General features: G+C 32.8%; 1 protein-coding gene across 21 annotated transcripts in view; it reads right to left on the reverse strand.

The window, feature by feature from the left end:
• LOC106875793 (uncharacterized) overlaps positions 1-13,656 on the reverse strand; it is an 848,542-nt gene that overhangs the window by 533,884 nt on the left and 301,002 nt on the right. For 13 of the 21 annotated variants that reach the window (XM_089351822.1, XM_089351821.1, XM_089351824.1 and 10 more), the window contains one exon: positions 12,888-12,950. The exons of the other annotated variants lie outside the window; for them this stretch is intronic. In XM_089351822.1, the coding sequence (XP_089207948.1) occupies positions 12,888-12,950 (63 nt within the window). The remainder of the gene's footprint in view (positions 1-12,887; positions 12,951-13,656) is intronic. 21 annotated transcript variants of the gene reach the window in all.

Genomic DNA, 13,656 nt, shown 5'->3' on the forward strand with positions numbered 1-13,656 from the left:
ATGATTAATTAATTCTGGTCAAGAAAAGCAGGGTGAGATAACCACAAAGTTTAAATTAATTAAAGTTTGAATGTAGTGGATAATAGGTTTAATCTTGAATAACACAGTGACAAGTCCAAACATGTTTTGGTCTTATTAAATTATATCTGCAAAATATAGTGTAACCATTATCGACTGCCAGATCTTAAAATGACTACAAATAGTACAAAATAATGTTTAATGAAGTTCCTGATATAGTATAAGAAGTGACTTGATATGCTCAGCTTTTGTAACACTTTTTGCAGTATGTGCTTGGTATTATTTTAAGAATGAAAACAAAGATAACAATCTAAGCAAAATGAGGAATTTTTTTGTGCCTTCAAAAGGTTATTCATTTCCATATCAAATGTACAGTCTGCAATGTTACTGCTTACTCCCAGAAGTGAATAGCCTACAGGTAACAACTTAAAATTACAAACTGTATCACTGAGTTAATGTTGCAGCTATTGTTCACACTACAGCATTAATGCAATTAGCTTTGCTAAAACAGTTACCATAATGAAATGAATAAAATAAGTTAGTTACATTTGAGAATGTTTAAAAGCAAGACTAGTGAAATGGATTCCACTAATTATTACCAATCATAATAGATATCTGAATAGTGGATTAAGAGATGATAATTAAAATACATCTAGTTGGGATCAATAAATTGCTAACAGAGTCATTATAAATTAGATTCTATGTAAAGAAAAGTGCTCTAAGAAAATGAGTAATAAAAAGTTTCTCATGAATAGTCTCTATTACTACACTTGTTTATAACAAAGGAAATTTCGTTACTCATGGATACCTTGAAGTGATGTATTATAGATTTCTACTTAATTATAAGGTGCACTATACAAATGTATAGCACATTCTAGAAGGTATTTAAATGTAAAGTAACATTTAGTGAGAATAAAGAAAGATTAATCTGAAAGAAAAATATTAATGTATGTTAAAGTGTGAAAGACAGTAAAAAAAATGTTATTGATAGCATTGAGTATTTTGATGAATACAGGTAGGAAGTGCATTCCCAGGGAACAAAATAATGTAATTAGGTTTTGTCAATTGAAGCCACTTCCCTTCACTTAAACTACTAATACATTCGAGAAAGGTATAAATGCCATATAATCTCTTCTTTTGTTTGTTCTTTATGGACTTGGATTTAAGTAAGAAACCAATGCAATTGGTACATTTTAATGTATTAAAATTCAAAGAACTAATCACAAGGTCACCTCTAAATTCCCACAAAACGTCTTATTTACTTATCACCTTGATCTCAGATAATGAATTTTGTTATCATTAAAGCAAATCGCTAATTATGAAGATATATAAAATATATGAATTTGGTTAATTGCTCTATATTAAAATCCCATAAGACAAAATAAAAAAAGATTGTTCATAAGTTTAGAACCAGCTCAAGCACATAAATGTTACAACACACCACCTGATAACAAGTAGAGATTAAACTATCAAAACATGTTGAGTTTTATTAAATCACATACAAACGAAAGATAGCATTTGGAAAACATTTACCTTGACTCTGACAATAATTTACCTCAAAAGTTTTGCTAAGAAAAATAATGTTTACATATTTTAGAAAACACTAGATATCGTTTTAAAGAACAAGATGACAAAACTAATTACCATCTAGCTTCAATGATTGAATCACTGAGATAAACATTGATTGCTTTCTGTGATAACAACTTAAAGTTTAGTGTTTATTAATATAGTTTAAAAACTCCTTAAAACATAAGACTAAGTCAATAAAATGGAAATCTCTAAAGAATTCTCAAATATTGATCTTAACTCTCAAATCAATAGCTGATAAATTAATTCTATTATTTCCTACAGGATTCATTGTATTTCAACAAACAAAAAAATTATTTTTTCAAACAGAAATATTTGTACATGAAATTATAGAATAAATATTTATACAATTTTTTGCCATATAATCTATCTCATCTAACATTGATTTAAAGGAAACTCTATCTCTTCTTGACTGCTAATATAACATTGTGTCTTCTCTGTAATAGAAATTCTTGTTTAGAAAATATGTTTTATATCATTTTCTATCCACTTTACTCTACTAGCATAGGTTTAACAGATTTCCAGAAGCAATGCATTCTTTCTAACACAGAGTTTCTTTAGTCATCTGTTACAACTTGCAAGGACAGAGTACATCTAAAACAGGGATATATTTCAAGGTCATGATTGATGGATATTTTAATATAGGCTCTTTCAAAATTAGAAATTTTAAATATACAGCTGAGATTTGAACCATAAGTTCTTAGACTGTCTCAGTCTAAAATCATGTTCTAATATATTTCCATAAAAGGAAAAAAATTGCTATAAAATATATTGACACCTACATGAATCAATCAACACTGGTTGACTTATTTATGGCTGAAGCAGTAACTTCAGAGGAAGCATGCAAGTTTTCCTGCCACATAGACTCTAGAATCTTCTGGGCTAACAGTTATTTAATGGCAAGCTAATTCAAATTAAAGTGAGCTATTTCATGATTTGTACAGGCTGGTCATTTTTTTCCTGTGGTAATCTCTCATCTTTCTTGCCTATTCACAGAACTTAACTGGTTGTGTCAACCAATGACTATTTACGCAGTTATTTATATGCTCTGTACCACTTTCACAATATTAATTTATTGAAGGTACCTCTATAAACTTAGCAAGACAAAGATAAAACATTTGAAAACTCAGACAAATCTTAGTGTGGTTATTTTCAAAACACACAACCTACTTGACACTGAGAAGAGCTAAAAAAAAAACACATGATAGACCACAAACTACACCAAAATATCAATGTTATTTAAAAAAACAAAATTAAATCATTTTTCTTCACAGTAAGATCAATTGGATAACAAAATATCTAAGTGAATACTGATAGGACATCAACTGCATCATTTGGTATCATTTTTGTACACAACCAGTAAGGCTGCAGATCCAGGCATACAATTCTGTTCTCTTAAATGATTCAGTGAAACTTGTTTCTATTTCTGAGCATTGATTGATTGAGGCAAGTAGATTATATTTTCTGTTTAAATGCAAAATACATGATATTTTCTGAATTAGTTTAATTCATTAATGCTTTCACCTAGCAGGATTCCACTGAATGCTTCCTCTCAGGCATGTGCTAACCAGCTAGATATGTAACCATCAAATTTCAGTTCGTTGACTGACTGAATATTTTGTTTCTCATGAATAAGTCTTCATGCTGTGAGATAGCTTGACTACTAACTGAAACATAGTGTGTAGGTTTGGTATCAATTCCATTTCACAGTTGATTGATTCATATTACAAAAATGCATCCAACAGTAAAACATTGACTTCTAAATCATTCAGTACATACAGGTGAGAAACTATTCAACATATGCTAACGTAGCTTAGAACGTTTGAACACGTTAATATTATTTGTCTCAAATATGTCATCACCATCGTCGCCATCATCATCATCATCATCATCATCATCATCATCATCATCATCATCATCATCATCATCATCATCATCATCATCATCATCATTGTCATCGTCATCATCAACAACAATATCTCTTAATGCCTATCTTCAATTCTGGCATAAGTTTGATGGTCTGACAGGATCTGATGAGCTTAAGGACTACATCATCATTGTGCTGTCCTGTTTATTTGGCATGTCTCTATGGGTTGATTCCCTCCCAAATGACAACCCCTTTACAGAGAGTACTGGGAGCTTTCATTTGTGGTCACCAACACTACTGAAGTTGCCACGAATCTTGTGAGACGTCACCTGTGACCTCAACCATCCAAGAACTTATGAAAGGTCTTTGTCATTCCTCATAAGCAGGCTAGTTGTATGTATTCTGCGTGCCTTTGCAAGCCAAACTTTTCTATCCACTCCTTCAGCTTATAATAATAATAATAATAATAATAATAATAATAATAATAATAATAATAATAAGAAGAAGAAGAAGAAGAAGAAGAAGAAGAAGAAGAAGAAGAAGAAGAAGAAGAAGAAGAAGAAGAAGAAGAATTATTATTATTATTATTATTATTATTATTATTATTATTATGTGAAAACTCACAGCTTATTTTGCTGGGTATGATGGAACGTATCAGCTGTCCACAGCCAGCAGACTAAGGTGACACTTGTTTACTGGTCATGCTTCAAGAACCATGTGAAGAATTCTTGCAGTTTCAAGCAATGCTGATTTTTGTAGGTGTTCTACCTTCACACTTGCACCGGTCTTTTTCAGCCATGTTGGTAGTTGGGTGCTGATACCATTTACTGTTGGTATCACGTCTACTCTTTTCATTGACCACAACCTTTATATTTCCCACTTCAAATCGTCATAATTGTTTTATTTTTTCTTCTTTCACATTGATCCTGTTGTCACCCGGGCATTGATTAACATACATGTTCTTTCTTTTTTATTCACCACAACAATGTCTGGTTTCAGATGTTTGGTTGGGTGATTGCACTGGATCATTGCATCCCACAGGATTTTGCAATTCTCAATTTCGGTGACTCCTTCTGTAGTTTTCTCATACCACGTCTTTGCTCTTTGTAGGCTGTGATTTCCACAGAGCTCCCAATGGATCATTCTCACCACATTGTCATGGCATCTTTTGCATTAGCGTACCAATTTCAGGCATTCACTAATGATGTGCCATACCATTTCATCCCTCACTGCATTATTCACTATTGGTAGTGTTGACTATTCTGCACTTCATATAATTGGTCCTTAATGCTTGTTCCTGAGCTGCACATGAGTGCTTCTGTCTCTGTTTTCAGTATTATTATTATCATTTATTCTTTTATCCTTTTACTTGTTTCAGCCATGCTGCAGTATCACCTTGAAGGGTTTTAGCTGAATAAATTGACACCAGGACTTATTTTTAAAGTATTAACCATAATAGCTTGTAAAGGACATCTTAGAGTGCTGAAGTAGTAAAATAAATTGCACAATATTGGATTTAACAAGTGTGGTTTAACTATTACTCAATACATCACTAAATATGTAAGAGTTCTGAGTGGTTTTTATAACACTCTACTTGAAGATGCATGATGAAAGCAAAGGGCTGTTGTGAACAGACAAAAAGCAGGATGATGATGAATGATTTTGGGACTTGTAAAACAACTTGAGTGGAAAAGAAAAACAAAACAAAAAAAAACAAACTAAATGTACATGAGAGATATTGGCTTCTGTATTTTACTAGCACTTAGCAGTTTGAAATATATGGAAATATATAATTGTGTAAAGCTGTTCTACTTGTGCCAGCACAGAAAAATCAGATACGATTACAGTGAAAACGAGGATGAAAAATGATGATGATGATGATGGTGGTGATGGTGATGGTGGTGGTGGTGATGGTGATGGTGGTGGTGGTGGTGGTGGTGGCACTAGCTGCAGCGGTGGTGATGTTAATAATCGTGGTGGAGGCAATAATTACGATGATTACAGTGTGCTGATTCTAACAATGATGATAGCTTAATTATCAATCTCTTCTGATTGATTGGATATTTTGACTCCTAAGACACACGAGCTTCTGAATGCTGTAAGTTATCTCTCTCTCTCTCTCTCTCTCTCTCTCTCTCTCTCTCTCTCTCTCTCTCTCTCTCTCTCATCTTCATGGTGATATGCACATGCTCACAATATCATATAAAGTTATGTCTTTGAATTAAATCTGAGAGAGGTGTGTCTTCACAGTCACCATATGAATTCAAATGGATGGCAAACAGCTCTGAGTTCACCCATACATCTTTCCAATGAACCATTCAACAAAATGTCAGAGCAATTTTTAAAACTTCAGTTTAATCTAATATTTCTGATTTGAAATCTCTATCAATATTATAAAATTCTGTCTCTTTCTTTCTTGCTTCCTGAACCAGCCCTCCCCTCTCATCCCAGTTTCTCACTTAACAGCACAGGTGAAGGTTCTATTAGTCTATAAGCCACATTTGGGTTAAGCAGTCAATATGATAATTATCCCCTTGTTAATTAAATACACCCCACTACCTTACACCATGGTAACAGCCTGAGTTTCCTGCAAACTAAACACACCTACACTTGGTACCATGGTGACAATGTGAGACCACCACTGTAGGGTCTCTGTCTTACCATAACACAGAGAACCGAAATAGAAAAGGCATTGAGTTGGAGGATGGCAACTGAAATGCACTGGAGGAGCCATTCTGATTCAAGGGGCTCACACTTGCAGACAGCCATCTCTGCCATGATAGCAGTGGACAGGGATATGGTCTGAGGGCTGAGAATACTAGAGGTCTTCATTGCCACAGACTTGACCAATACTTTGACAGTTTGCTTTTCTCACCCTGACGAGCATCAGATCCTGGGCTGGAAGCTGAACACACCAAGTTTCCACTGGAGAAGGTGTCACAACATATGGTATCCCAGATGAGGGGGCCTACCAGCATGGAATAAGAAAATTGTCATACAATCAAGCCTTTTACTGTCTCCTCTGTCTAGCCCCACTAATTCGACCCCCATTTTTCCCCACAAGAAATAGCTGATAAAAGCTCTCAGCCTGGTGACAACAAAAGTGCTTGGTATTACCGAAGAATAACTCTGAATAAGAACTGGTACAGGGAAGAGTGACAACCTTTAGATATCCTTATATAGGACAATCTCTCTAGTGCCAGTGCCATAGCAAAATGTATTTCATATACGCTCTAAAATACACATCCATTTGTACAAAACATGCACCAAAATGGTATGTATAAGTGAAATATGACTTTGCAGGCTGCATTGCAAGCTATCCACCTATACTCTAAATAAGAAGTGATACAGAATAGAAGGCACTCTTTAGTCGTTGTAGATATGATGACCACTCTAGTTCTAGTGGTGTGATAAAATGCATGCAGTGCACATTGTTGACCAATTTTCTCTATTGCTGTGTATGCAAAATGATGTGGACCTTGATGACTCATTCCTGCTTGACCAAATAAACATTAAATTGATGAACAACTAAAACTTTACATGAGTCACTACAGGTGTATCAAAAATATAAAATTTTACAATCTTTTTAGTTCATTTATGAAATATATTCTGATCAGTAAATATTCTCATAAAAAAGTAAATATTCTCATAAAAAAATATTCTCATAAAAAAGTAAACTAATTGTTTACTTCTTCCATTTTACACCAACCTCTTCATAAACTGTGCAGTTGTGTATGGCTAACTATGTTTGTATCTGTTCTCAGTAGGAATTCTTGCATTAATCAAATTGTCTGCATAGTTACTGTAACTATCCAACCAAGACATGATGACTATTAGATTCACATAGTCATTAGTTCAAACCTATTATTGTTTTGGGGGTTATATCTTTAAGGGATATTACTCTCACGGCCATTTTAACGGCAAGGTAATCCTCCACCCCTGGGCCAAACAGTGCACTGGAGTCTATAATATTATTTATTGATAGTGAGCCACAACATACTTAAATTAGCATTGGGCCCCTAGGTCTATGTGACTCCTTGGTAGCTGCTCTGTGAGCCCATGCTGAATTACTCTTCTTGGTTCAGTTTACAATAATTTCGGAAAGTATGTCACACTACTCCATGTTTGTTTTACAGTAAACAGATTTCAGGTCTAAAAACACTTGCTCCAAACAATAAGCAAAAACTGATTTCAAATTTTGGCACAAGACCAGCAATTTCGACCTCAGTGCTCAACTAGTACATATTTTATTGACCCTGAAAGGGTGAAAGGTAAAGTCAACCTTAGCAAAATTTGACCTCAGAACGTAAAGATGGACAAAAAGTCACTAAGCATTTTGTCCAGCATGCCAATGATTCTGCTAGCTCACTGCCTTTCAATATGTAAACATTACTTCATTATCATCATTAAATGTCCATTTTCCAAGCCAATGTAGGTTGGATGGTTTGGAGGATATGGCAAGCCTCAGGGTCATGTTGAGCTCCAGTGTCAGCTTTGGCATGGATTCTATGGTTGGATATCCTTAAAGCCATCATTGACTTGAATTAAAGCTCAACTTCAAACTTTGAATTAAAGTTCAATGCTTCATGCAATAATGTCATATTGAATGCAGGGTATTCCTGCATTGAGTGTGACTTTATTTTATAAAGTTTTTGCTGTGTTTTTACAAAAAAGATGGAATAGTCATGGCTAGAGTTCTTCTGATCATGGCTCTGATTGGTCAATGTCAATTTAAAGTGAAGCAACAACAATGTTCCCACCACTGATGACAACACCTCACAATACAATTTTGGCGAGGTGAGGTGGTACATTTTTTAGTTTTCAGATCTGACGAATAGAGCCACAAATAAAAGCTGGTTCAGTGAAAACGATTTCTCTTCTTCATACTAGGAAATTACCAATATCTTCAGCTTTTGCCACAAGATGAAGTATGCAATATATACAAACGTTAAAACTGAAAGAGAAGATGCATGTATATGACATTATTAAAAGGAGTTTTTTTTAAGTAAACAATCATATCCACTTTCATGACATGGTTGTCAGAAATAGTAATATTGGAAAGATTGGTAGTCATAATGTCAACACCATTTAAAGCAGTCCAGCTATATGCACGAAACACAAAAATACTATGACAGAGATAGGCTGATAGTTTTCTTCAGCTTTGTATAAAATCCAAAAATGGGAAGAAAATACTCTTTACATGGATAAACTAGAAATGATGACGTGGGGGTTTTAATATAAAATCAATAATCTTATGGAAAAAGGAAACTTTTCAGAGAAGCCAGGTGTTGGATTTGTAACTTTAGGTGGCTTTGTGATATAACAAAAACCAAGAATTTCATCACACACACACATTTCTTTGGTTGATAAAGAATATACATAGTAAAATCTAAATCATTTACGTTGAGTTTACCAGATAATATTGATCTTGAGTTGTTGAAAACTACACACTTTCATATACATTCAGAAATTCAGAAATTTCAATTGCAATTATCTATGCATAATTAATGGAAAATATACTACAACTTATTATTGCTCTTTCCTGTTTGAAATACAAACTGATTATAATGAATATGTAATGTCCTATGAAACAATAAATCCATCAAACAGCATTGATATATTTTGTTATGCAGTCACATCAGTTAAATTATAACCATTTGAACAAAGATTTGAATATCAATGGACGGCCAATATCCTGTGAGTGAATGAGGTTGATGGAAATTGTGCAGAAACCCATGTGTGTGTGTGTGTTTGTGTGTATGTACGACTGTGTGCATATGTGTGTATAAAGATGTAGAGAAAACTGAAAAACTGGTGTGTTCTTTAAATGAAACCCTTTGGAATATTTGGTGTACACAAAATTACAGAGACACCCTTGGCACTCTAACCTTCAGAAATAACAGAGAACCAGTGGTGGTTGATGTGCTAGGGACCTGTAACCAATGACACTATTGTTCACCAATTGTAATTTTAAATAAATGAATAATGAAAATCCTATGAGAGGGGATTTGAAACACACAGATGCAGTGGAACCTTAGATTATGAATTTAATTTGTTCCTGAAGGCCATTCATCACCTAAAATGTCTGTAAATCAAAACTATTTTCCTCATAGGAAATTCAAAAGAAGGCAAAGTGAATTTGAGCAAAGCCATGCACTGAATGAAAGCTAGACAGTAACAGACACTTTCCCACTGATATTACCAGCTGTTGTTGCTGGCTTTTATGTTCCTTACTCAAGACACCATACATCACTCAAGATGTTTTATGTTTGAAAAATTGTTCATAAACTGATTTGTTTGTGATGAGAGCCCAGGTTCCACTGTAAAAGTTATGAGATCACAAACTATTCATAGATAGTCACTTACAATCTTTCTTTATCAAATGACTTGAAAGCATATAGAGACCCCTGACAACAGTTTTTAGACAAAGAAACAATAAACCAACAGGAAATGAATTAGCATTCTTCCAACATTTTCAATAGATTGATTTGTAATATGAGCATAAGGGCCACACATTTCTGGGAAGGTTACAGTTGATTAAAATAAGACCTAGTATTTGTTTGTGACCTAAGAATGGACAGCAGAATGGCCCTCTCTAAGATCTGAATTAAGAATGTAAAGAGCTACATGACATTTCGTTTGATGCTTTAATTCTGTCAATCAATTATATATATAAATATATGAATATACAAGCAGAGTATATTTAACTTTACTTCATCTTGACAATATTTTCATAATGTATTTCACAGTAAAACTTGTTGCACAATAAATCAGTAAGCAGCCTGCAAACGCATCAATTGCATTATTCCTTATATTTTGAGCTAGAATTGTGTATTTATTCTGATGCGTTTTTTTTAAAGGAGAAATTTGATTCTTTTTTCTTCATTTTTCTGTTGTTAAAAAATATAACTATGAATAATAGCAATTAGTATACAGCAGTACTATTATAATTCTGGATATTACAAAGACTACATCTCTATGATTTGATAAGCTGTTACACTTCCATTATACAGTTCTTGTCATGATAAGAAGGTGTATCTAGTATCAGACTGGGTTTATGAAATACCAGCCTTAGTCGAGAAATAGTCTACAACTTTTAATTCAGTTTGATGTTATGAATGCTGTTAGAAATAAGACACTTGTTGATGGCTGGAGCTTAAACCAATTGAAACAGTGAAGATGTAAATATTTTGAAATATTATACCTCCACAGATGAGGTTAATTGTCTGATAAACTGTAATAATTTTATTATCTCGGGCATTTAGACATTTAATCAATATAAGCACTTTCTCTATTTGCAAAATGAGTTTGAACATTATATTTAGAAGATTGTGATGTAAAGTGTTAGTGAACTAAAAATAGTATTTATGTTATGAAATTATTTATAAATTTAACTGTTATGCTTTCAAAATAAATATACTAGTGCTGCAGGAAAAATTAACAGAAAGTTTATATTTAATAACATGACTATATTTAATAAAAATAATTTTTTTAATCTCTCACCTAATAAGATACATCATTTTTTTATGGTTAAAACCATCAGTGGCTAATAAAATGAAGATAGAAACATATCTTTAATGAGATTTTAACGAAATATCCCAATAGATGTGGCATACATAAAATGTTAAAATATTTAGCAGATGATTTGATGGCAACCTTGTAAACTATTAAAAATTAATACTTTCAGCTTTGATTGCTCCAACTATGAAAACCTCTACGAAGCTCATCTTAAATTACATTTCACTGTCTAAGAAAAAAGTAAAAGATGTATTGGATAATTTAAGGTTAGATGATCATGGTTGGAACACCTGTGATCAGAGCTGAATTGGGGCAAGCAGTAACAACAATAAATTTTTTCATGTCAATATCAAATATTAAAAATTATAGGTCAATGATTTGACTACTGTAGAACCTAAAAAATCCTAAAGATTAATCTATACCAAACATTTTAAGTAATTTTCTTTTTTACTTTTACCGCAGTCTTTTGACAAAGGCCCACAGTTTGAAATGTTGAACTTCCCTGTATTTCTTCCTTGCAGCATAAAATTCATAACTGTTTACAGTAATCCCTCGACTATCACTGGTGTTACGTCCCCCCACCCACGATAGGTGAAAATCCACGAAGTAGCAACAGTATTGTACTGTATATTTTTTATATATTATTTTTTATAATTTGTACATATTTAGTTTATTATAAATGCAAAACAACACCACAGAGAAATCGATGTAAGCTTAAATAATAAACTGCAATAGGTGAACGATGTTATGGTGAGGGATTACTGTACTTCTGTTTGTTGTTGCAGTTTTTGTTGATTTTTTTTAATGCTCCTGAAATCTTATTGGATTGCTGAATTTTAGATAAAAATGAATTATTTCTCTGAGTCCATAGAAATATACAATCAGTTCATAAAAGTAATATACTTCAACTGGTAGACTTTACAGAAAGTTACTTTCTGCTATGCATAATATATCATAGCTTAGGATATTGTTAAATCACAAGTAGTTACTATATTCAGAAAAATATTTTATATATAATTTTCTAAGCATAACAATGAGATATTTTTTATTAGTTATCTAAAATATGCTAGAGTGTCCCTTTTAGAAATCTTTCACTAAAGTATAAAACAACAAAGCATTTTAATATTTATTACAGTTATAATCGTGTTAGTCTTGTTTCTCTATAGCAGAGCAACTTTAATACTTTTAAGATAAGTTTTTGTAAATTTAGTTAATTGTAAGCTGTTATAGCCACATAAAAAGCATCCAGTACACACTGTAAAAGGTTAACATTAGGAAAGGCATTTAGTCATAAAAACCATACCAAAGCAGACATTGGAACTTGATGCAGCCTTCTGGTTTGTCAGTTCCTGTCAGACCATCTCACTCATGCCAGCTTGGAAAACAAACATTTAATGATGATGAGGATGTCATATGTCTACTTACTTAATTGTGCAACTGGGATTTACTTTCACCCAGAAAAACTGAAAATGCAACAATGGCTGTAGCAGGCAAGAGTTAAGTTCTGCATTGCTTCACTGTCATGATTATTCACAAAAAGCAAGAGAAATAAGTTCACCATATCACTTAAAATCAACGCATGCCAGTTGATTATATACATATGATCTAACTGTTATCCAGAATCAATATTTTACAACAAATAAGGTTGCTTTGATAAAATAAACAGGAATTATTATTGAAAACATGCTTTGTTAATAACACATTATGTTAATATGGGAAATCTAGTCATTATAAGCATTGGTACATCCATTTTAAGACTTTTTAGGATTCAAAATCAAAATTTAAATATTCTTGCAAGTTTAAATTCCAAAACCACATCATTGTAAGTGTTAAAAGTCGATGGGTTAGTTATGAAATAGCAGGATTCATAATAGAAGAGATGAAACTAAAAACTAACCTCAGTCTTCTTTGTAATTGCATTTCTTGAGATATAAAATCCAGCCGCTTTGCTGAATTTGACCTGTGAACATATCAACTGAAACTATAGCTACTATTTAAAAAGTATTTGGTCCATGTTTAACGGAGGAGATTATAATCTGAAGTATTTACAATATTACAGATAGGTAGTAGAATGAGAATTAACTATGAACCTGTACTGTCAATGAAACTTTGTGAGAAAGTTTGCAGAAAGTTAAAGCAGAATTGTTTGCATACTGGGCAAAATTTTTAGCAGCATTTCATCCATCTTTACGTTCTGAGTTCAAATTCTGCCAGAGTCTACTTTGCCTTTCATCCTTTTAGGGTCAATAAAATAAGTACCAGTTGATCACTGTAATCAGCTTCAACCCTCCTGCTAAAATTGCAGGCTTTGTGCCAGAATTTGAAACCAATGATATGTAACTGTTACACAGATTTCAAGAGAATCAAAACCAGTTCATCCCATTACAAAAATGACCCTGCATTGTTCTAATGGAGTTAATTGGTTTTGGAAATAAAGCTAAGCTCAGAAATTATTGTTTGGAGTAAATTCATATTTATGGAGATACCCAATAAATTATTTGGCAAGTATAAAATATGACAGAAGCAGGATTGTAATAATAAAGGAAAGATAAATTACTCAGTAATTCAAAACAAAATTGCTTCAATCATTGAAATATGAAATATTTGTCACTCGCTCATTTAAGGTCAGCTTATTTCTCTCATAGCATTACAGTATGTCTGTATTG

This window comes from Octopus bimaculoides, chromosome 5 (assembly GCF_046866305.1).
Source record: "Octopus bimaculoides isolate indiv1 chromosome 5, ASM4686630v1, whole genome shotgun sequence".
NCBI lineage: Eukaryota > Metazoa > Mollusca > Cephalopoda > Octopoda > Octopodidae > Octopus > Octopus bimaculoides.